Below are 24,810 nucleotides of genomic sequence, written 5' to 3' on the forward strand. Positions count from 1 at the left end.
TACGATTTGTGTGTTCCTAGTTTGCTTAAATAGAGAAAAGACAATACTTGTTTTTCAGTTGTGTTCAGGAAAAGATTGAGCTCTGAGGCATTCAAGAACAAAGACTGGAAACCTATTGTATACAGAGGGAGGAGAGCAATGTTTAATGAGAAAATAAGCATTTAACAAAAATTAACTCGAAGGCAGTCATGACTCATGTTTGATACAAAAAGGTGGGTCACCTTGATCATAGTTTTTCAACTGGTCATTCAATACCGTTTTCGTTGAATTCAACATTGCACACCGTTCTGTCATACTGAATGCAACCCTGTTACATAATCGCAAACATGTTTTGCTTGCTCTAACATAATACAACTTTGGACAAATCTAAATTACCATCACATTTTTTCCACTTCAATGGGTAGTTCCAAGTAATGTTTTATCAATAAAGATAAATGGTACCTGCCGACATTCAGGGCTCTATTCAATCCGTACCCTAGGTCGAAAAAAATACAGATAATGTAATAATTCCATGTGGCAATTAGAAAATAAACACTTTCATTGGCCCAGCACGGTTGATGATTCTACAGGATTAGCATTGGAAATGTGACATCAAGTAATAATGGCTGTAGATCTGAAAACATTTAAATATATAGAATGCAATTAAAACATGTGTTTGCTGGGTAGTTATCTGAAATTCACTACGATTGTGTTTATTTTCCACTTTGATGGCGAACTTTCTTTACTGCTAACACTCCGCTTCTGCACGGAATTAAACCTTTATCACAGAAGTATCGCGTGATTGAAATGTAAAGGCAATTTCCCCATTGTTAGCGGAGACTGCATTAAGGGTAAACACTTCATATGTCAGCATAAATCGGAAATTACCTTTAAATTTCTATCGGGCAATTTTTTGGGGTTTATTCAATTAATAATCGCGGAAGTGCAGCGTTACAACCTGATTGAAATTAAAGGCAATGTTCCCGTGTTAGAGACTGCATTCGGCAAATACCTTTCCTGTAACGCTTCAGTGATAGATTGAAGAGCCCCAAGTCTCATAAATATCAATGGCCTCAGGAAGGATAGTATCTTTAACCTCCTCTCCAGCTAATAGGCACATATTTAGACAAAGTATGACAATCCGTGGCTGAAAACCAATAAAACAATTTATACATTCCATTTAAGATTGACCACATCATTGAGTGGCTACAAGGTTCAACTTAATGAAAGGCAAGATTAATGTGATAATTCTTCAGTCACAATCCAGTCCGATCTGTACATGTTTGTACATTTCCCAAATAAATAAAATTAAAACCGATAGGATAAATCATTTTCGATGCTGATAAGTCAGAGGCAGTGTTTATTTCCCCTTTCAACAAAGCCTATTCAAACAAAGATCCCTTTTTTTAAATCACTGTACAACTTAAAATCAATCATGACATAAAAAAATTGGCAGAGTTATCATTGGGATACATTTTTAAAAAAGAACACTGTCCATTGATTGCTCGATCTCACAGGCAAGAACATTGCCTTAATAACTTGATAGATAGGTCATGCAAATTTCCCAACTTCAAATATGTTCCATCAGTCTTTTTGTGTTGACGCAGGTGGTGTCATTCTCAGTCTTGTTTAAATTGACGCTTCACATTCCCAAACGTGTCTTTAGCTAATCTGTGAAATGTAACAGGATTTTGTGCAAACAGGTCTTCTGTATAGTGCATTTTATTCATGTTAGTAACAGCATGTATAACTCAGTTCTTGTATTTGTAAAAAAATTAAAAAGCGAGGAGTTCTGATGCAGAGAGTATCTAAGATGGCCGCCTAGCGAAAAGGCATAATTCAGTCTTCAGTGTTGCCCTGGGTCTTATAGGCCTGCTTGCGGAGGTGATTCTCGATCTCCTCACGGAACACCAGCATGCCCAGGTGGGAGTGGGACGCCTCATTCATGGCTTTGGACTGGATGCACATGCGATACTGTTCTGGAGTCAGCTCGTCTGCACACTGCTTCTCGTGCCACAGGTGGAAGAGGCCAGATACTGGCGTACGCGTCACGATCAGGTCGCTCCGCAGGTACTTCCTGTACAAGTGGACATCTTCCACACCCCAACCTTTCACTTCCAGGTCAAAACCTCCTAGAAAATATAATTGAGGGGTAGTAAGATCTCTTGCTTATAGAATTGTCACAGTAAAAATACATAGAAAGCACAACACCGTAGCAATACTTCTCGGTTAACACGGCTTACCTATATTAAGGAAGTCTGAGCGATACTGACATGTCATTCCAAAGCCAAAATCTCTCCAGAATCCAGCATCTTTCTTGTGAATCTATACGGAAAGAACACTTGACATTGGCATGTTGACTAATGTAAACATTGAGTTACAATTAAATACACTACATATACACAAAAGTATGTGGACACCCCTTAACATTCGTGGATTCGGCTATTTCTGCCACACCCGTTGCTAACAGGTGTATAAAAATCTCCATCTGGCAGTACGACAGATGAATCTGGGTTTGGTGGATGCCAGGAGAACAGTACCTGCCCGAATGCATAGTGTCAACTGTAAACTTTGGTGGAGGAGGAATAATGGTCTGGGGCTGTTTTTCATGGTTCGGGCTAGGCCCCTTAGTTCCAGTGAAGGGAAATCTTGACAATGACATGGTAACAGTTTGGGAAGGCCCTTTACTGTTTCAGCATGACAATGCCACCGTGCACAAAGTGAGGTCCACACAGACATGGTTTGTCGATCAGTGTGGAAGAACTTGACTGGCCTGCACAGAGCCCTGACCTCAACCCCATCGAACACCTTTGGGATGAATTGGAACACCAACTGCGAGCCAGGCCTAATCGCCCAACACAGTGCCCGACCTCACTAATGCTCACGGCTGAATGAAAGCAAGTCCCTGCAGCAATGTGGAAAGCCTTCCCAGAACAGTGGAGGCTGTTAAAGCAACAAAGGGTGAGACCAACTCCATATTAATGCCCATGATTTTGGAATGAGATGTTCAACGAGCAGGTGTCCACATACTTTTGGTCATGTAGTGTATATTTTTTTTGGGCCATCCATTTTTACAGGTACTTACAAGTTGACTTTCAATGGGGGGAACCAGCTCCAGATTTCCATAGACTATGGCAGGATTATACAAACTGAAAACCACTGGATAAAATACTCTCTTGTCTACAAGAAGAAAACAAAATGGAGAGGTTGAAATACATTTTGGTACAAACTACATGCAAAATGCCAATAGTACACATTTAGAAGTACTCATGAAAACCCCCAAAGAATTTGAAGGTTGGAAACAGTAGGTATGTGCATCGTTCTCTTTCAAGACGATTCGATACGTAATTGAAGTCGGAAGTTTACATACACCTTAGCCAAATACATTTAAACTCTGTTTTTCACAATTCCTGACATTTAATCCTAGTATAAATTCCATGTCTTAGGTCAGTTAGGATCACCACTTTATTTTAAGAATGTGAAATGTCAGAATAATAGTAGAGTGATTTATTTCAGCTTTTATTTCTTTCATCACATTCCCAGTGGGTCAGAAGTTTACATACACTCAATTCGTTTTTGGTACATTGCCTTTAAATTGTTTAACTTGGGTCAAACGTTTTGGGTAGCCTTCCACAAGCTTCCCACAAGTTGGGTGAATTTTGACCCATTCCTCCTGACAGAGTCAGGTTTGTAGGCCTCCTTGCTCGCACACACTTTTTCAGTTCTGCCCACAAATTTTCTAGAGGATTGAGGTCAGGGCTTTATGATGGTCACTCCAATACCTTGTCTTTGTTGTCCTTAAGCCATTTTGCCACAACTTTGGAAGTATGCTTGGTCCATTTGGAAGACCCATTTGTGACCAAGCTTCAACTTCCTGACTGATGTCTTGAGATGTTGCTTCAAGATATCCACATAATTTCCCCTCATGATACCATCTATTTTGTGAAGTGCACCAGTCCCTCCTCCTGCAGCAAGCACCCCCACAACATGATGCTGCCACCCCCGTACTTCACAGTTAGGATGGTGTTCTTCGGCTTGCAAGCCTCCCCCTTTTTCCTCCAAACATAACGATGGTCATTATGGCCAAACAGTTCTATTTTTGTTTCATCAGAACAGAGGACATTTCTCGCCAAAATACGATCTTTGTTCCCACGTGCAGTTGCAAACTGTAGTCTGGCATTTTATGGAGGTTTTGGAGCAGTGGCTTCTTCCTTGCTGGGCGGCCTTTCACGTTATGTCAATATAGGACTCGTTTTACTGTGGATATAGATACTTTTGTACCCGTTTCCTCCAGCATATTCACAAGGTCCTTTGCTGTTGTTCTGGGATTGATTTGCACTTTTCGCACCAAAGTACGTTCATCTCTAGGAGACAGAACGCGTCTCCTTCCTGAGCGGTATGACGGCTGCGTGGTCCCATGGTGTTTATACTTGCGTACTATTGTTTGTACAGATGAACGTGGTACCTTTAGGTGTTTGGAAATTGCTCCCAAGGAAGAACCAGACTTGTGAAGGTCTACAATTTATTTTTCTGAGGTCTTGGCTGATTTCTTTTGATTTCCCCATGATGTCAAGCAGAGGCACTGCGTTTGAAGGTAGGCCTTGAAATACATCCACATGTACCTCTCCGATTGACTCAAATGATGTCAATTAGCCTATCAGAAGCTTCTAAAGCCATAACATCATTTTCTGGAATTTTACAAGCTGTTTAAAGGCACAGTCAACTTAGTGTATGTAAACCTCTGACCCACTGGAATTGTAATATAGTGAATTATAAGTGAAATAATCTGTCTGTAAACAATTGTTGGAAAAATTACTTGTGTCATGCACAAAGTAGATGTCCTAATCGACTTGCCAAAACTATAGTTTGTTAACAAGAAATGTGTGGAGTGGTTGAAAATGAGTTTTAATGACTCCAACCTAAGTGTATGTAAACTTCTGACTTCAACTGCATCTACAGTGCATTCGGAAAGTATTCAGACCCCTTCCCCTTTTGCACATTTTGTTACGTTACAGCCTTATTCTAAAATGTATTAAAATATATTTTGTCCTCATCAATCTACACACAATACCTCAATGACAAAGCGAAAAACAGTTTTTTTTAAATGTTTAGCAAATTTATAAATTTAAATAAAACGTCTGCAGCATTGAAGGACTGCAAGAACACAGTGGCCTCCATTCTTAAATGGAAGAAGTTTGGAACCACCAAGACTCTACCAGAGCTGGCCGCCCGGCCAAACTGAGCAATCGGGGCAGAAGGGCCTTGGTCAGGGAGGTGACCAAGAACCCGCTGGTCACTCTGACAGAGCTCCAGAGTTCCTCTGTGGAGATGGGAGAACCTTCCAGAAGCACAACCATCTCTGCAGCACTCCACCAATCAGGCCTTTATGGTAGAGTGGCCAGACGGAAGCCACTCCTAAGTAAAAGGCACAAACCCAGCCCGCTTGGAGTTTGCCAAAAGGCACCTGAAGGACTGTCAGACCATGACAAACAAGATTCTCTGCTCTGATGAAACCAAGATTGAACTCTTTGGCCTGAATGCCAAGCGTCACACCTGGAGGAAACCTTGCACCATACCTACTATGAAGCATGGTGGTGGCAGCAGGGGATGTTTTTCAGCGACAGGGACTGGGAGACTTTTCAGAATAGGGGGAAAGATGAAAGGAGCAAATACAGAGATCCTTGATGAAAACCTGCTACAGAGCACTCAGGACCTCAGACTGGAAGGTTCACCTTCCAACACAGCTATGACCCTAAGCACACAGCCAAGCCAATGCTCGAATCAAATTTTGATTTGATTCGAGAAAGAAACGATTCAGTTCGATACGATTCCACGCACTACCATTTGTTGCATGAACACATTCATTTTCCATTCTAAGTTCAAATTTGCTGCCGATGGAGATCATGACCTGGGCCTCTGAGCTGGATCTGTCTGAGCTGACTTCTGTGTGTCTGTGCGCATGTGTGTGTGTAAATGATATATGTGTATGTACTATGTAGGCACCTGACCTGAGCCATAAGGGAGACTAGGCATCTACCACCCCACTTCCATTATCAGATTGGGGGGAAATGTAGCATATGTTTTTTTGGTTCTGAAATCACCATCACTCACTAATTAACTTGTCATTTTTGCAGATTACGTGTTTGAGCTAGTAATGTATCAATATTTATCGTTTACAAATTAGCTATGACACAGCCAATGAATATATAGCAAAACTTTGGATTTCACCCCCATCTTAAAATTGAATGGTTTTGACCGTTTGGAAGTTTAAGTGAGCTTCTTTTCTCTTCCCAATTTGGCCATGCAGTGCGCCTCGCAAAGTGATTGCTGTCCTCGTTATGAAATGATCAACTTTACCCTATATATATCTAAAAATGACCACACACACACGCTGATGGTGAACCTGAACAATCCAAATAAAATATATTGCTAAGGCCCGTTCAACAGGTGAGAGTTGTGTCTCCAGTAGTTTACTTTAATTCCAGTAAAAACACATTTTCAACAATGCATAGATAACAATAACCTATCAAATTACAGAGGTTGTCACGCAACTAACAAACCCTAATGTCGCGCAAGTCATTTTAGCATTTGAACACTGAAGGTGCCATACAGATCAGGAACAGGCCACCTACCTCACGCTGGTCAGCACACGAAGCTGGGCACAGTGCACAGTTTGACTAGGCTGCTGATATTCCCCTGAGGTGGTTCGGCACGCAAAATGACTTGACTGTCAACACAATTACATGCTTAGTTCGACACTGAAGGAGAGGGCGCATCAGTTGTCACAAAAGACGAGGTATTTTCAGAAGGTGGAAAGCAATATGAGCAACAAAGCGACGATTCGTACCGTTTCAATCGATTTTCTGAACGATGTTTGCAAAGTTTGGATCGGTTTCGGGTCCGCGGCCGACGCAGTCATATCTCAAACACTTGAATCGGAGACCGATGCGTATCGGTGAATCGTTGCATCCCTCGGAAACAGGAATGTGTAGGCTACAATGTTTTGATAGAAGGCACCTACTTGGAGCGGTGTGAAGGAGGCAGGTGTTGAGATAGTCCAGTGTGAAGTAGATATCCACATCACAGAAGAACATCAATACGTCACCCTTCTTCCAGGCGCGGGCTCCGATGTCCAGACCCCTGCCCCTGGAAAACTCCTCGTCCACTGGGATGAGGGTGTAGTTGGAAAAACTCTCCTCCCTACAAACCAACAATGTCATTTCAGTTGTCTGTTGTTTGAGCACGAAACGTCTAGAAACATATAGACAAGTGACAAGATGTCCAGCAGTAAAATCCTATCAAAAGCACATCATAAATCCTTTCATCCATATTAAAAGAAAACAAACCTGGACATTCTTTCCAAATAAGACTTCACCTCTCGTAAGCCCTCTTGTCCAAAGTAGACCACCGTAAGATGCACTCCCCTATCATGTTTTATGCAAACTTCCCTGCAATCACAAAAAAAAAAAATCACACAATCTTTACGAATTGTAGGCATAGGCTGCATATTGCCATTTTCACATGACTCACCATCACTGACCTGAAGTTGTGTAGGAACTGTGAGAATGCCTCTGTTCTGCCCGCCAGTGGCACAATGATATTGATGACGACTCCGGATGTTTCTACGGACGTGCTCCTGACTTTCATTAAAGGACCGAATGGACGGAAAAGAGTAACGTGGCGGAAAATGTCGGAGTCCTCTTTTGCAAAGAAGAGCTCGTAGAGCGTGCCTTTGTCCCGTTCTGTTCTGTACAGCCCTGCCCACATAAGGGTAAACATCACAGTTTTGTCAAACACAGGGAACAAATATTGTTAAACTTTAAAAGGCAAGATTACATCATTTTTTGCATCCATGAAACAAGCAGATAGTGATCTGCATTAGGGGTTCCCATGCTGGACCTCAGCCACTCCAGATATTTGGCAGCACTAGCACATGCAATCGGTCAACTTATCATCAGGATCAGGTTGAGAACCACTGTTATACATTACCCCAGTATAACTCTCTTACCCTCAGTAAAGTGGCTCTCAGTGTACATCTGCCTCTGCATGGGCACATCATCCTCCTGGCCATCCTCCTCGTCTGGGTTGTTTATGACGTCCAGGGCCGCCTCAATGACCTCCACCAGCTCGTCCCTGCGGTCCTTCCGCACAGGCTTCTCCTCTGGGTGCCTGGTCAACCCCATTTCCAGCTGATACACCTTACCGGAGTTGAAGCTCTCGAAGGGGACCAGGGCGTACTCGCTGGGCAGCCGTGCCCCCGTGTTCACCTCGGCTTTGTCGATCTGGGAGTGGAGGAACTCGAGGAGATCCCCAGGCACCTGGTCCTTGGTCTCAGCCAGTCCCTGGACCCCGAGGCCTTCCTTCCTGTCCTGCAGGACCTTGAGCTTCTCACTCATCTGCTGGAGCTCCTGCTTGAGCTGGGCGATCTGCCGCTTGAGGCTGGCGGCACGGCTGAGGTGGTGCTCCTCCTGCTCTTGCAGCAGGGCCTGGTAGTACTCTTTCCCATAGGACTCCCCTCCCAAACCAGGCAGGACCAGGCTGACGTCAGCTGGGGGAGTGCACTCCAGCAAGTAAGCAAAAAGGAAGAGGACCAGCAGCAGGACGAGCCCCAGGAACAGCCAGCGCATCCGTCCCTGCAGCGGAAAGCTTCGTCTGGGCATCACGCTCGCATCCGGTCTATGGGCGACGACTCTGCATTCCCTTTCACGTCAGGTAAATCTACCTCAAGCTGGACTGAATTAGGTCCAATGCATATTCTAGGAATGTTAAAAAGTCCCCTCTAATGAACAAGGTAGATTAAGAACAAGGTGGACGTTTGTTCCCGAGCGCTGCTATAAAAAGCGACTTTGTTCATTCATGTCACATTATTCAGATAAAGTCAGGAACACCTCTGGTGCATCTTGTTTGATGATCGCAATGTGACTGTTATCTTGCAGGTGTTACATTGTGAGTGGAATCCATTTGGATTTCTTCCATCAGTGTATACATTATTTAGAACCTTGTAGATGAAAAAGCATTCATTCAGCAATCATTGTTCATTCACATGGTGTCAACAAATTATGCAAGAAAGGAAATGCTGGTGCAATAAACATACTGTTGACCTAGCAATGACTTAAAGAGGAACTTGAATTTCATGTGTTACGTACAGTACCAGTTAAAAGTTTGGACACCTACTCATTCAAGGGTTTTTCTTTGTATTTACTATTTTCTACATTGTAGAAAAATAGTGACGACATCAAAACTATGAAATAACACATAAGAAATCATATAGTAACCAAAAGAGTGTTAAACAAATCAAAATCTATTTTATATTTGAGGTTCTTCAAAGTAGCCACCATTGCCTTGATGACTGCTATGCACACTCTTGGCATTCTCTCAACCAGCTTCATGAGGAATGCTTTTCCAACAGTTTTGAAGGAGTTCCCACATATGCTGAGCACTTGTTGGCTGCTTTTCCTTCACTCTGCGGTCCAACTTATCCCAAACCATCTCAATTGGGTTGAGGTCAGGTGATTGTAGAGGCCAGGTCATCTGATGCAGCACTCCATCACTCTCCTTCATCAAATAGTTCTTACACACCCTTGAGGTGTGGTTTGGGTCATTGTCCTGTTGAAAAACAAATCATAGTCTAAATAATCATGAATTCTAAATAAATCACAGACAGTGTCACCAGCAAAGCACCCTCACACCTCCTCCATGCTTCACGGTGGGAACCACACATGTGGAGATCATCCGTTCACCTACTCTGCATCTCACAAAGACACAGCGGTTGGAACCAAAAACCTCATCATACCAAAGGGAAGATTTCCACCGGTCTAATGTCCATTGCTCGTGTTTCTTGACCCAAGCAAGTCTCTTCTTCTCATTGGTGTCTTTTAGTAGTGGTTTCTTTGCAGCAACTTGACCATGAAGGCCTGATTCACACAGTCTCCTCTGAACAGATGATGTTGAGACTCTGTTAGGCATTTATTTGGGCTGCAATCTGAGGCTGGTAAGTCTAATGAGCTTATCCTCTGAAGCACAGGTAACACTGCGTCTTCCTTTCCTGTTGCGGTCCTCATGAGAGCTAGTTTCATCATAGCGCTTGATGGTTTTTGTGACTGTACTTAAAGAAACTTTCAAAGTTTTTGAAATTTTCCGTATTGACTGACCTTCTTGTCTTAAAGTAACGATGGACAGTCATTTCTCTTTGCTTATTTCAGTTGTTCTTTCCATAATATGGACTTGGTCTTTTACCAAATAGGGCTATCTTCTGAATACCACCCCTAACTTGTCACAACACAACTGATTGGCTCAAACGCATTAAGGAACGAAATTCCACAGATTAACTTTTAACAAGGCACACCTGTTAATTGAAATGCATTCCATGTGACTACCTCATGAAGCTGGTTGAGAGAATGCCAAGAGTGTGCAAAGCTGTCATCAAGGCAGCTTTGCACTTTCACCTGAACCACTTTCCCTCAAAGTGATTTTTATTCAAGGCTCGATCTGAGGGCTGTCCAGCGATGCCTGTCTGCTTACGGAACTACTACATCTAGGAAGGTAGCTAACGTTAGCCAACAAGCTATACAACGACAACAACATTAGCCGAACTAATGAGCTTGTGGCTGGGTAACTACTGTAGCAACCAAGCTACAAAGGGAACCAGAGTTGGCTAACGTTAGCTGGAAAACTAGCTAACACCTAACGTTAGATACGTGTAAACAACCGCTTGCTATGAGCCGGTTGGAACGATTGTGTAGCTAGCTAGCTATCTGTATATCGAGAAATATTTGCTTCGAACAGAAACTTTATATTTTTGCAAATACTTACCAAGATATTCAGCTCTCCGTGTAAGGACTAAAAAGCAGTAGCATCAAAAATAATTATTCTAAACAACGCCACGGAGCAAAGTGGACTGATCGAGAGAAAAAAAGTGTACTTCCGCAAAAGAGTTTCTGTAGCTTCTTCTTAGGTGGGGTTTATCGGCGGTTGACATCCAACGTTATGGTGCATTACCGCCACCTACTGTACTGGAGTGTGGGCCATAGACAGGGATACATTAAATCGTACCTGCCAGTCCCGTTGCTCTTAAAAAATATAACAAAATATTTGAGACTATATCTAATGAAGTTCTACTCAATATACTCTTTAAACTAATTTCCTGTATCCACTTCTCCCTCATACTAGATCTCAGCCTCTCTCTTTCCTCTGATACTGCCCACACTGCAGCAATAAATGCTCCACGATCTCTGTTTCCTGGCAATAATCACACTTTCCTGTTGGATGCTTTCCTATCACATTTACGGATTTAGTCAGCTGGCTGTGTCCCACCCGTAATCTGGCAAAAATAGCCTCCTCTCTTCTATCCCTTCCTCCCCTCCCCAACCTTCACTGAACATGAAATAAATGCCTGCTCTTAGTCTCTCTATTACACTGCTGCTGCCATCACTGTCCATATCAGGCTTTTTGCCTCTGCCTTGCTCATTGAAACTACAACATCCACATCCCCACTACTAAGTGCTTGTTTAGCCAGTACATCAACATCCCCACTACTAAGTGCTTGTTTAGCCAGTACATCAACTGCCTCGTTCCCCTCCACCAACACATGGGCTGGGACCCAAATAAATCTTATCTGTATACACATCTGTCTAATCCTGCCATGGGTTTGTAGCACCTCATAAAGCAGGTCTTGTCTGCTACGTGACCTAAAGGACTGGAGACTCATTAACACTGCACATGAATCAGAGCAAATAGCTACTTCTGTCTGGCTTGACTTCCTCCACCAACTGCAAGGCCAACAGTATGGCCATCAGCTCCGCCATATATACAGCCAGATGATCTGTAACACGTTTTCTGACTTCCACCCCACATTCCTGCACTACAAATGCTGACCCAGTACGTCCTGTCCTTGGATCTTTTGATCCATCTGTGTAAATGGCCACAAAATCCTGATACACAGTATCCAGACTTCTCTTAAACACCCTCCCTATCTTTCTATAGTCTCTTCCTCACTTCTAGATCAACTACTGGAGGTGGGATTTACAGGAATAGCTACTATTGGACTAAACTCCCGTCCATACAGTCCCATCTCATTCGCCTGAGTCTTACCCACCCACCCAAAGCTTGCATTCTGTCTTCGCTCATGTTCCCAGCATGCCTGTAAAATCCCTTTTGCAGGATGAGACACCCCATGTCCCTGTAGGTTGACCCAATAATTAATTGCCAGCTGCTGTCTCCTAATCTGCAATGGCATATCCCAGCATCTCCAACTGTAGCGCAGCCACTGGAGAGGTCCGAAACACCCCACTACATATTCTGAGCCCTTGCCCCTGTATGACATTTAGCCTTTCCAATGACATTCGGGCTGCCGAACCACATGCTATACTGCTGTAGTCTATTATAGATCAGATCAATGCAACATACATGGTCCTCAATGAGGAACGCCCAGCCTCCCACTCCTTCCCCGTCAGACAGCGCATCACATTTAGCACCTTCTGACACTTTCCCACCACTCTCTCAATGTGTTCTGCCCCGGTCAGTCTAGTATCAAAATATACCCCAAGGAACCTGAAGGACCCCACTCTCTCAATGTGTTCTGCCCAGGTCAGTCTAGTGTCAAAGTATACCCCAAGCAACCTGAAGGCCCTCACCCTCTCCAAGTTTCTCCCATATAACCTCAAGCATACCTCATCTCCCACCTTCCTCCTGGTAGAGAACTCTGTCTGAGTTTTCTCTACAGAGAACCGGAATCCCACATTAATGCCCAACACTCTAACTCGTCAATTTCTTCCTGTACCTTCCTGACTATGTATGGCACATTTCTTCCCCTCTTCCATAAGGCCCCATCATTTGCAAATATCGACCTCCCAATATCTGGCTGTACCTGAGAGTAAACATCACTGATCATGATTGAGAACAACAGAGGACTAATCACGCTCCCCTGTGGTGTACCATTATCCACCAGGTAGCTGCCTGATAGTGACTTTCTCATCCTCACCTGGATAGACCTTCCAAACAGGAAATCCTTTATTCAGTTGTACATTCTTCCTCCCACCCCCATAATATCAAGCTTGATTAATAATCTCTCCTTCCACATCATATCATACGCCTTCTCCTCGTCAAAAAAGACAGCTATAACAGTCTCCTTGTTCACCTGAGCCTTCCTGACCTCTGCTTATAAGCAGAGCACTGGGTCCATAGTTCCTCTTCCCTTCCTGAACCCACTCTGATGTGGCGATACTAGGAAGTGCGTTACCCTCTCCGTAATCATACGTTCCATAATCTTACATACATGTGATGTTAAAGATATTGGCTGATAGCTTGTTGGCCTCATTGGGTCCTTCCCTGGCTTCCGGATTGGTACCACTACTGTCTCCTTCCTGTTGCCTGGTAGTTTCCCCTCCTCCCAACCTCTGTTGTACAACATCAATACCTCATCCAGTGCTTCATCACTAAGATGGTCCAACATAACATAGCACACCTCATCTTTCCCAGGTGAAGTCAACCCAGCCTTACCTATTGCCCTTTTCACCTCTGCCCCTGACAAATGGTGCATTTAACACATAATTTACATCCTCCCTCTTATCCAGCAATCCAGGATGCTCCTCTCTCGTTCTCTCTCTCCCCCTCTGACAAATTTGCCCGAGCTATGCACTTCGACAAACGATTTGGCCATCATCTCTGCTTTCTCCTCATCTGTTACTGCCACATCCTTCCCACTCGTCAACACTGGATAATCCCACTCCCGTCTGACCCCACTCATCCTCTTAATCATCCTGCACACTTCTCCCACAGGTTTTGCCCTTCCAATGGTGTCACAGAACCGACGCCAACATGACCTCTTTGCCTGACGGATAGTTCTCCTCACCAGGGCCTGGGCTTGCTTATATTGAATCAGATGTTGGAAGTTATGCGTCCTGGTCAGTACTTCAAAATAAAAGTTTATATATCTTTGCAGAGAGCAATAGGTGAAATCTTCGACATAGGCTACAAAAAAGAACAACATTTCATAAAAATCTAAATGAAAAGTTGATTAAAAGTGTAATAAAAGTGCATTAGATGGTGCCTTATTTCCCATTCCCATCCATGTCACTTTTATCTAAAAATAAATCTGACAAACTCAGATTTTGGGGTGCTAACTTTTATTTTGAAAATAAAATGTGGAAAAGTATTTTTCACTCAATTGGCACATGATGAAGATCATAAGGTCTGAAACAATTGTGTTCTTGTGTATACAGTTTATAAGCAAAATAATCTCTTGGAGTATTTAAAGTGTGCCTTCATCTACTCCAACAAATATAGATGTTACATGAACGGATGCTATAACCTCTAGTACTGGGCAGCAAGTTCAGTATTTCAGGTCATGTTATTCTATAGACAATGGCTAAATGACTAAATAACAAGCCAATATCCTTTATTAAATGCTTGTCATTCTGACAGGGCAAATCAAGGAATTCAATATGGCACATAAACCCTTTTCCATCCCCTAAAATAATTGTATATTCTGCAGTCTCATGATAATACAGTATTGCTGAGCACACGTTCTGTCTAATAATTCCTTTGCCTCATAACTATGATTTAGGTCTTCGGAAGTTGACATGGAAAGTTAATGTTTATGTTAGACTAGAACTTCCCTTCCTGCCCTCCTCCAATGAAAACTAAAACCACATCAAACCAATCTTAAAGAGTAACAGACTCACACAAAATATTTTGTATTAAATAATAAGGTAATCTAATTCTACCAAGCATGTCTTACCGGAAAGAAAGTCATGTTTTCTGACTGCTTCAGATAAATAAGGTTTTATTCACAATGTAAGCTTCCATTATTTTTTACATTATTACATCTGATGAAAGAAAGAGAGAAGAGGGAGCCTAGCATATAAATAGATCGCACATATTTGAACTTTTATTGATTGCAACATAATCACATAATGATAAAATAACAATTGATGACACTCATTTGTTTTCAAAATCCGAGCTAATTGTTGCACAAAGATTACCATTACGAGGAATCAAATGGTGAGCTGCAGCTTTGACACCGAACATGCCCATATTCTATTAAAGAGGAAAGACAAAAGTGGCTTTTACATTTCAAATATGAAGTAGAAACTTTACAGTTTTTCTGAATGAACTCAGTGTCCACTCTTTGTCCATCTTAACCTCACAGGTCTACAATATAGGACAGGTAATGGTAAAGAAGTCCCCTTTCATTTCTGGTCTGGAAACAACATCTTCACAGTCGTACACTACTAATTGGAGGCTATCGTAGAAGCAGCACAGGCACTTGAAAGACATTAACATTGACATACAACCTGGTACACGGTCATGCAATGATACTTGGCCAACATGACTTTGAGGTAATGATTAACATACCGAAGAGCTGCTTGATACACGGTCTATGCAATTCCAGCCATTTTTCAGCAAATGCACTTTTGAAATCCCCCTGTTTTAACTTGGAATACCCGTGCAACAGAAATAAATGGGCACCAACTTTAGATTGTATATGTACAGTTTTATATAAATATACACATCTACCCAATTAGGAATCTTTATTTTCTACAATGTTTTTTTGCTTTTAACTATCAAGCTTGTCCACAATTTTTGCGGGTGAAGGCAAAGCCATCCAGTTTGCATAAACACTATCATTGGCATATCTTGTAAAGACTGGGTTAGTGGCATCAAGTCTGTTGAGCAGTACCGGGCTCTTCTCAGGCCAGTTCGGGTATGACATGCCTAAAAACGAGAACATATCATTTTTCTGCACTGAGTAAAGGAAAAGTAGAGTGCAGACAGTAAGGCTCCCTCAAATTTTGGACAGAATACATTTCTCAGAAGTGAATTATAGACGATTGTTTGACATAGGAACACGAGAAGGCTATACATTTAGAATCCTTGCAGAAATCACTTCACAGACAATAACGGTGTCCATAGTTCCTGTATAGTTTAACCGAGAAATATATACTGGATTGATTAAATAAGATTCAAAGAAAAATAACAACAATTATCGTTACATTATTGGTAATGTATGTCATGATCTCTAAATGTTATCCTTGGCTCATGCACCATTGATAACTGTTGTCAATATAAAGCAGATGCAAGAATTGCATCATTGTAACAGGACACCACGGTCACCAAGTCACTGTTTGTTCATGGTAACTAAGTCACTGGCAGCCATCTTATTGCTAAATACTTTTATGAACTATCAACTGGAAGTGCTTAGGATCTATGGGATTTGTTTGGGAATTTCTTATGAAAATACTTTTACAAAGTATTGTTTATCAATGTTAGCCAAAAGTTTATTTCAAAAGACTTACTGTACGCTTACATTATGCTTAATAGGTAGCCTATATACACACAAACAATTCAGATAACTTAAGACAGTCTGGAATCCAAAGGTAATACATAATGATTGATTCAGCAAGGCCTTGTTTCAAATGTTAAACTGTATTTGAACAGTATTTTCCAAATTAATAGAAAATTGGGGGTGTTGGAATGTGTTTTGAAAATGTTTATGTCGTCCAAAATGTACGTTTCCTAATATAATATCAATACGTAGGATTGAATGTGGATTACAATATGTCATATAAGGGAATTATGGAAATGTTCACTATTTACAGATGTGTCAATTTGGTCAGGTTGAATGTACACCAGAAGCAGGTCCAAATAGTGATCATCAGACACAAGATTCTCCTTTTCCACTGACTCTCATTTCCTAAGAAATGGGAGACTTTTTTTTATGAAGTATGCCTAGATCACAGTCACACACTACAGGAAGCCAATCACAGCATGTCAAAAAACAGAGCTTATGTGTCCTGTCTCTAAAATCGAGTAAATGCATGGGAAATTCTACCATAGAGCTTGTTTTCAATCCATGTGGAGGGAATGGTTCGAGGGAGAGGGGCATTATTGCTGTCCACTAGGGGCGTGTCCTCTTCGGAGAGGGCGTCGTCGTACAGTAGGGTGTCGGCTGGCGTAGACGCTGCCAGGTCCAGGTAATCCTGATAACAGGAGAGGAACACCTGATTAGGCTAATCACTAACGACAGGAAGGTGGAGCATACTTCCAATACAGTCATAATACAGTCATATCCTACTATGCATTTATGACCATAACCAAATATATTAGAACAATACATTTCCTACTTTTTTGTGAGATAAAAAGTATTCAAAGTACTCTGTTTCAAATCCTAAACATATTAATCACATTTTTGCACTGTATTTGGCATCCTAAAAATTGCACTATATTTTGCCTCAACACAAGACTAACTGCCATCTACTGTAATTATATATATAACGTTTTGCAAATGTTGCCCAGGGCCATATTTTGGGGATGGCCATTTGCGGTTTACTCCATTTATGACATCGCGTACTGTAACTACCAGTGAACAGTGTAACGACCACATTAGACAGAGAATGAGTGTTGGTTGTTTTGCTTGATCCTACCCGGTTTTTCACCATCATCTTCTCCAGTTCTTTGCTGATGTCTATGAATATGGGCCTTTTGTTTGACTCCTGTTTCCAGCATCGAAGCATCAGATTATACCTGCAGAAACACATTCATACAACACGTAATGGTCAGAAGCAACAAAACGTAACACACGATTCACCGTGAAAATAAACAAATGGGATGGTTCACCTACAATTTACAATAGATCATTAGAATGAATAAGTGTGGGTTTGCTGCTGGTTTGTCATGTCATGGATGTCATTACCATCACAGTGTAATAGAGTAACAGTGAGTTTTACTGTGGTTACAATGATGCTGAGGTAAAGTAAAGTGGCAAACGTACATTTCCTCAGTACAGTTCTCTGGTTTCTCCATCCTGTAGCCAGTCTTGAGGAGGTTAAATAGGCGTTCAGGGGCGATGCCTGGGTACGGGTTTCCACCCAGTGTCACAATCTCCCACAACAGCACACCAAAGGACCAGCTGGCAGGAGACAGAGGACACCGCATTAATAGCACCACAGCCTAATGCATGGATGAAACAGTGACTCTGTTTGCTGTATAGCTTATCCGAGGCGGTAGGTAGCCTAGCGGTTAAGGGCATTGGGCCAGTAACTGAAAGGTAGCTGGTTCGAGTCACTGAGCTGGCAAGGTGGATAAATCTTCCACTCTGCCGTTGAGCAAGGCAGTTAACCCCCAACAACTGCTCGCTGGGTGCCAATGATGTTAATTAAGGCAGCCCCCAGCACCTCTCTGATTCAGAGGGTTTGGGTTAAATGTGGAAGACACATTTCGGTCGAATGCATTCAGTTGTGCAATTTAGTATGTTTTTTTGATCATGCAAACATTGTTGGTTATGGATATGTATCACAGGTGTTTTAAGTTGTTTGCGCAAGGTACTCACACGTCACTTTGTGTTGTGTAAATGTGATCAAACAAGGATTCTATTGCCATCCATTTCACTGGGATTCGACCCTGAAAAGAGAGGCCAAAAAAATAAGAGAATGGACATTGTGATCTCAGTTCTGTGAAAGAAATCCTTATTACAATCGATAACAAACTAATTGACCATTTCAGAAAACAATACAATTTTGTCATTTTTATAAGTACTTGGGTATTTGACATTTGGGTTCCCTACCTTGCTCCTCTTCACATATGAGTCTTCCTCATACACGTCCCGGGACAAACCAAAGTCTGAAATCTTCATCTTACGGCCCTCTGCAACTAGGACATTTCTTGCAGCGAGGTCCCTGTGAACAAGCTATTGGAGGACAAAAATCAATTCAAGCTCCTTTCTTTACACAATATGGAGTCACATTGATATCGAGCTAGGTTTAGCATGGAATTCATAAAATGTTGGTATCCTTGATTAATTGACCCCCCAAAAAATACTGAGCAATTTATATGCTCCAAAAAATGTGAAATGTATATTACTTTATACTAATGCAATTGATTAGAGAAAAGGATTTTGTTTAACAAGTAATATTTATTTGATCTTTAGCATGTTTTGGCATTAGTTAGGAGAACAATAACCAGAACTTTACCCAGAACAAAGAACAAACCCAAAACAGGAAGATCCGAATGCCATGAACCAAGATAATAATGGCTGTATAAATGAAAATGCACAATGTAATCATGTACAGTACCAGTCAAAAGTTTGGACACACCTACTCATTCAAGGGTCTTTCTTTTTTTAAACTATTTTCTACATTGTATTTTCAGATTTCGTTATCAACAAACGCGGTGAAAAGTACAGTAAATGTGAAATGCACATAAAATCAGTGTAATGTTTGGATTTAGTCTTACGTTAGGTGAACTGCTGTGTCCTCAACTTTGGTCTAATAATTTCTCCATAATCTCCCAACTGTTCCCTTTCAATTGCTACTATGCTTATGCATTTCATAGAAACATTCAAATGTAGCCCTATCCATATAAACCTATTCCTACTAGTGTAAAGGGTTAATGACCTAATGACACTCTTAAGGGAACGTTCTCTAAAGTTGTGTGAACATTTGTTGTTAGCTGGGAAGATTCTTATCAATAAAATCAAACAAAATGTAATATTTGGTCCCATATTCCTAGCGCGCATTGACTACATCAAGCAGTTTGTGTTAGTTGTGTTGGATTATTTTGCGTCCAATAGAAATGAATGGTAAATCATGTATTGTGTCATTTTGGAGTCACTTTAATTGTATATAAGAATGAAATGTTTCGAAACACTTCTACATAAATGTGGATGCTACCATGATTACAGATAATCCTAAATGAATCGTGAATAATGATGAGTGAGAAAGTTACAGAGGCACAATGATCATACCTCCAAGACATGCTATTCTCCCTTGAAATTGTTAATGGTGAGAGGGGTATAATTTTGTTTGATTTTATAGATCAGAATCTTTAGGGGTGCCAATAATTTTGACACCTATAATTTTGAGATAAACAATTTTTACTTGTAAAACAAAATCTTTCTCTCAACAATTGTATTAGTATAAATATTTACGTTTTTAGAGCATACAATATAGTTTAGTATTTGTATTATTTACTTTATACAGTCTTTTTGGCTCATACAGTATTTATCAAGGGTGCCAATAATTTTGGAGGTGACTGTATAATAAAGGCAAATTCTTACTTCCACTTCAGTCAAATTTTCACTGAGTCATGCATTGAAGTCAATGGGAGACTGAGTGAAATTTGACTTAAGATTTGCCACATGGTGAATATTTTGAAAGTGGTAATTGCTAGACAGGCACCTTCATTTCAGCCAGGTACTGCATGCCCCTGGAGATCTGCCAGGTGAAGGAGATCAGGTCGCCCATGGTGAGTGCCCTCTCATCTGGATTCTCCAGGTAGCTCGAGTTGCGGTTGGCATCGTTGCCTGACATGTAGCTGGGTCCCACCTTTCGGCTCTCACGCAGGAAGTTGCGCAGTGACCCATATTTGGCATATTCTACAATCAGATACATTGGACCTAGATGGAAAGACACAACACTTCAGAACACACACTTAGGCTTACAGTATCTGTCAGGATTGAATGAAATATGCATCACATATACCAGGTATAACACCGGAAGGTTAAGCATTGCAAGGACATCATGTTTTCATTAATATGATCAAGTGGGTCCACAATTTATTATACCGCAATCTCATGATGACTTTGAGCATAATTTGATCAGACAGGGTATCTGAGGCACTGCTACCATAAAGGACAAGCTCTGAAGACAAGATTCTCATGTATCACACATCTCCATTGTTGAAGGGACAGTCAATCAACAACATTGATGCCCTCAAATGTTGCTCGGAGTGGATCGGTATGAAGCCGTACCATCCTGGCTGCAGGCTCCATACATCTTGATGACGTGTGGATGGTTGACTTGCTTCAGTAAGGTGAATTCTGACAGGAGGTCCCGCAGTTCACTATGTGAGGCGTGGTCTGTTGCAAAAATAAAAGAGAGATTCATGAAATGCTTTCATAAAATACATCACCTTATAGGCCTGCCCACTAGGTAGGATTAGGTGGCCGCCTAGGGGGACATACCGACGAGGGCGGTATTTAATAAACTTGCGGGATTTAATAATCTTGGGTAGCTTATATTCAGAGCTTGAGTAGCCAAAGTGATCTGTTTTAGGTCTTAGTCAGGAATCAGGACTGACAAACTGTACCATATGGATGGGCAAGGGCGCAACTTTCAATGGGGATGGGAGGGGACATGTCCCCCCCACATTCTGAAATTGCATTTATGTCCCCCCCAGTTTTATCACATTGGAATGTGATACAAAACGAGGCGACGGTGTGCTTTAGGACCATGCGTACACCTCCGAGCGGTTGGGTAGGCTGTTTGGAGTATTTCTCATACCGGATAAAAAAATATAAATAATAATCATGTCTCCCCCACTTCTAAAACCAAAGTTGCACCTCTGTGGATGGGCATTCCTGAAAATGAATTGCGAGCTGACACTGTATACTATAGGCTACTATTCTACCTTGCGAGGATACGAGGGGGCATTTTATTTTGTCTCGCCTAGGGTGGCAGAACTGCCTGCACCTTATATCTATCATGGGCTGGCCAAAAGTCACATCATAAAAATCTGCTTCCACTGTATATTCAGTATACAGACACCTAGGGACTCACTCACTGCATGAGTCTTACAATAACTGTTCCTATTTTCTGCCCTTTGTCCGGGTTAGTCTTACCTTTAAGCATTTTCACAGCTACTGTGGTGTAACCAGCCTTTCCTTTCAGCCGGAATGCAGTCGCCTTAACAACCTTCCCAAACTCCCCTTCTCCTAACGTTTTGCCCAGCACCAGGTTTTTGCGTGGAAATTCCCATTTGGGATCCTCCTGTTAAAACAATTAAGCAACACATTTAAAAAAAAAAAAACGACTCTATTAATACAACATATATTTGCAGGTCTCATGATCATTCAAAAGGCAATTTAGTATAGCAAGGTTTGCAAAATTCCGGAAACTTCCCAAACATTTTCAGGAAAGGCCTTACAGGTATTTTGAAGGTGTCAATGGCTACTTGGTTCTCCATGGAGTCCAACGAGCCGCGGCGCATGTTGTTAGCGGAGTAGCTGATTGGGTAGGATTGTGCGGGCCGCCGGAAGGTCATCTCAGCCGAGGTGATGGGCGGCTTGGGGGAGTTCTTGTGGTAGCGATGGATGAAGTAGGAGGACAGGAGGATGGAGACGATGAATGAGAGCAGCACGGCGGTGGCAATGATGGTCTTGCAGACCTCGTCACACATGGCCTCTGCATCAGACAGGGCAGAAGGAGTCAGTGGTCAACAAAAAACACGATGGAAACCATCCTTTGACAACAAAGGGCAAAGTGTAATTTCACCTTTGATTGACATACAGTATCATATCCTGAAACATCTCCATTTGGAATATTGTTTCGTTACCTATGTGTGTGTGTGGGGGGGGGGGGTATATGGGTCAGTACACGTAGAACAAAAAGGATTTGAAATGAAACAACTCACCCTCTACATCATCCTTCTCACAGAAGCATTTTTCAGAGTAGCAGTAGCAGGTTCCATGGCCGGCTCTAATGCCAGACATGATGCCCTTCTCATGACCACCTATAACGGGTTCAACTGAGAGACGGAAACACATGTAAATCTATTGAATTCAACAATTAAAAAAATTCCTCTTGAAATACCGTCAAAAAATAAAGAACGTCAATAAGGTAGCCAAATATAAATGGCCGTAAAAGATTTAGGACATTTCTCACGTGTACAATCCTGAGGACAAATTGATGCGTCTTTGCTTTCAACTGCATCACAAAAGCCATCAGGGCACGTGCGGAGGTCAGGGGAGCAGGTGGAATAACTTTCTGATATTCCTGAAAGATAAAGGAAAAATATAATAGCATAATTTCCTGTTTCCATTAAATACCCCTATATGTGGCATATAGGGCTTGCACTGAAGAAGAATTTGTCTGTAACCGAGAATAGGACCTTCCAGCTGGATTACCTGGTCAATGACAGGTAATCTGGTCAATGACAGGTAATCTGGTCAATGACAGTGTGGGTACCTTTTGCAGAGCCCTGTCTCCATTGGCACCTCCCTGTGGTTGCCCCCAGGCCTCTGATGTTCTCACAATCCCCACGCTGTCTTCCCTTTGCACAGGAGAGGAACCGCTGGTCCTCTAGGCCCTGCTTATCAACTACACAACACAAACACAAACTTTATGAAGACAAAACGCATGTTCACGGTATGCCTCGCTATTATGCGATTGTCAAGCAAGATCACAAGAGTCTTGGACACGGACAAAGCTATGGATAGAGTCTTGGACACGGACAAAGCTATGGATAGAGTCTTGGACACGGACAAAGCTATGGATAGCGTCTTGGACATGGACAAAGCTATGGATAGAGTCTTGGACACGGACAAAGCTATGGATAGAGTCTTGGACACGGACAAAGCTATGGATAGAGTCTTGGACACGGACAAAGCTATGGATAGAGTCTTGGACACGGACAAAGCTATGGATAGAGTCTTGGACACGGACAAAGCTATGGATAGAGTCTTGGACACGGACAAAGCTATGGATAGAGTCTTGGACACGGACAAAGCTATGGATAGAGTCTTGGACACGGACAAAGCTATGGATAGAGTAGAAAGAGGAGGAAGGGAAGCGCTACTAAGGTACACTATAGTATATTTTGGTAGATAGAAGGTGCTCTTTGGTAAAAGGTGTAAATTGGTCATCAAAAAGAAAGGAGGACCAAGGCACTCTTCATATAATTAATTAAAATGCCTTTATTAGTATGGCATGTTCAATAGAAACAAAGTTGTTTAAAAACCGACGCGTTTCGGCTGCATGGCCTTCGTCAGGGAGTACAGAAAAAGGAGAATACAATGTCCTCTTTTGAAAGGCTTTTCCAATTAGCCCTAATTAGAAGAGGGAGTGGTTACCAAATTGGACACACCTAGTAAGCAATAATATACACATGAAAAGGTGAAATACTGTAGCTATGTTATCATGAGCATACAACTCCAAGCTAGAAGCATCAGAACACCCAGAGAGGCAGTTCCAACCCTAACCATGACTGGGAGAAGTGTCCAGAACAAGAAAGCAATATATTCCACAGTACTCCAGACCACAGCAAAACATGAACAACAGTCCAAACATAGCGTAGAGTCTTGGACACGGACAAAGCTATGGATAGAGTCTTGGACACGGACAAAGCTATGGATAGAGTCTTGGACACGGACAAAGCTATGGATAGAGTCTTGGACATGGATAGAGTTAACATAATTTGACAGGTCTCTACTACACTAGTACTAAGGTCTCTAACAATGAGGCCTTGAAAAATAACTGAACTGATGACTTCCAAATATGAATGCCATACACCCCATTCATTGGTAATCACTGTGACCAAATCAGCATCAGTCTGGGGTATTGCTGGGGATGAACTTATTATCTCAGGAGAGTACTTACTATCGCTATCGAGCACAATGAGGATCTGAGTGCTAGCCTGCAGCAGATTCTGTTGCTCTTGAGCAATAACCACATACTGCAGGTCCTGGCACTCTGGCCTGCGAAGCGCCTCTGTGTCGTTCACATATAGCACCCCCACCATGTCCTTGAGGCTCTGTGCAATGCTAATCGCAGCGTAGCATGACTGTACGTCGTCGGACACATTCTCTGTCTTCTCTGCTACTGCTAGCCGGTATGTGACATTGATGCCCTGGAACTTCAGGCTGTTGTCCACACAAATCCTACCGACCTGAAAAGAGAAGGAACAGAAATCATACAGGGAAAATGCTACAGTTCTAATCAGATTGACACATGATCTTACATTTAGCCTACTGGGGGAAAAATAGGTCCACGATGAGCTAACCTCTGAAATATCAACCAAGTAACCTCACAGACTGCTTTAATGGCATTTCATTGCATT

At 42.0% G+C, this 24,810-nt stretch overlaps 2 protein-coding genes across 4 annotated transcripts in view; both read right to left on the minus strand.

The window, feature by feature from the left end:
- Positions 1 to 115: 115 nt before the first annotated feature.
- csgalnact2 (chondroitin sulfate N-acetylgalactosaminyltransferase 2) lies at positions 116 to 10,919 on the minus strand. Of its 3 annotated transcripts, XM_071379543.1 has the most exons (9): positions 10,792 to 10,919; positions 9,154 to 9,585; positions 7,988 to 8,977; positions 7,520 to 7,736; positions 7,326 to 7,427; positions 7,001 to 7,179; positions 3,065 to 3,159; positions 2,223 to 2,304; positions 116 to 2,111 (listed from the first exon to the last, which is right to left on the minus strand). In XM_071379543.1, exons 3-9 carry the CDS (start codon positions 8,637 to 8,639, stop codon positions 1,819 to 1,821), a joined length of 1,620 nt encoding a protein of 539 aa, XP_071235644.1. In that variant the 5' UTR covers positions 8,640 to 8,977; positions 9,154 to 9,585; positions 10,792 to 10,919; the 3' UTR covers positions 116 to 1,818. The 3 variants fall into 3 exon arrangements, with proteins under 3 accessions (XP_071235644.1, XP_071235643.1, XP_071235645.1); XM_071379542.1 differs by having other exon boundaries at positions 7,988 to 9,585; XM_071379544.1 differs by lacking the exon at positions 9,154 to 9,585 and having other exon boundaries at positions 10,792 to 10,913.
- A 3,825-nt stretch (positions 10,920 to 14,744) lies between these two features.
- Positions 14,745 to 24,810, minus strand: part of LOC139562263 (proto-oncogene tyrosine-protein kinase receptor Ret-like) — a 30,753-nt gene continuing 20,687 nt past the window's right edge. Inside the window, exons 7-20 of the mRNA XM_071379796.1 lie at positions 24,351 to 24,639; positions 22,941 to 23,072; positions 22,638 to 22,748; positions 22,387 to 22,500; positions 21,901 to 22,157; positions 21,596 to 21,743; positions 20,726 to 20,833; positions 20,154 to 20,371; positions 18,542 to 18,664; positions 18,308 to 18,378; positions 17,750 to 17,887; positions 17,403 to 17,502; positions 16,811 to 16,958; positions 14,745 to 15,693 (exon numbers count right to left, since the gene is read on the minus strand). Of these exons, the coding sequence (XP_071235897.1) occupies positions 15,536 to 15,693; positions 16,811 to 16,958; positions 17,403 to 17,502; positions 17,750 to 17,887; positions 18,308 to 18,378; positions 18,542 to 18,664; positions 20,154 to 20,371; positions 20,726 to 20,833; positions 21,596 to 21,743; positions 21,901 to 22,157; positions 22,387 to 22,500; positions 22,638 to 22,748; positions 22,941 to 23,072; positions 24,351 to 24,639 (2,115 nt within the window). The 3' untranslated portion in view covers positions 14,745 to 15,535. The remainder of the gene's footprint in view (positions 15,694 to 16,810; positions 16,959 to 17,402; positions 17,503 to 17,749; positions 17,888 to 18,307; positions 18,379 to 18,541; positions 18,665 to 20,153; positions 20,372 to 20,725; positions 20,834 to 21,595; positions 21,744 to 21,900; positions 22,158 to 22,386; positions 22,501 to 22,637; positions 22,749 to 22,940; positions 23,073 to 24,350; positions 24,640 to 24,810) is intronic.

Source organism: Salvelinus alpinus, chromosome 32, assembly GCF_045679555.1.
Source record: "Salvelinus alpinus chromosome 32, SLU_Salpinus.1, whole genome shotgun sequence".
In the NCBI taxonomy this organism is placed as follows: domain Eukaryota; kingdom Metazoa; phylum Chordata; class Actinopteri; order Salmoniformes; family Salmonidae; genus Salvelinus; species Salvelinus alpinus.

Excerpts from the sequence above, each read along its gene's own strand:
- csgalnact2 (XM_071379543.1), bottom strand. The coding sequence starts at position 8,639 with ATGCCCAGACGAAGCTTTCCGCTGCAGGGACGGATGCGCTGGCTGTTC. Across the intron at positions 7,428-7,519 it reads CAGTTCCTACACAACTTCAG|GGAAGTTTGCATAAAACATG; the intron begins GTCAGTGATGGT and ends TTGTGATTGCAG. Across the intron at positions 7,180-7,325 it reads TATTTGGAAAGAATGTCCAG|GGAGGAGAGTTTTTCCAACT; the intron begins GTTTGTTTTCTT and ends GTTGGTTTGTAG.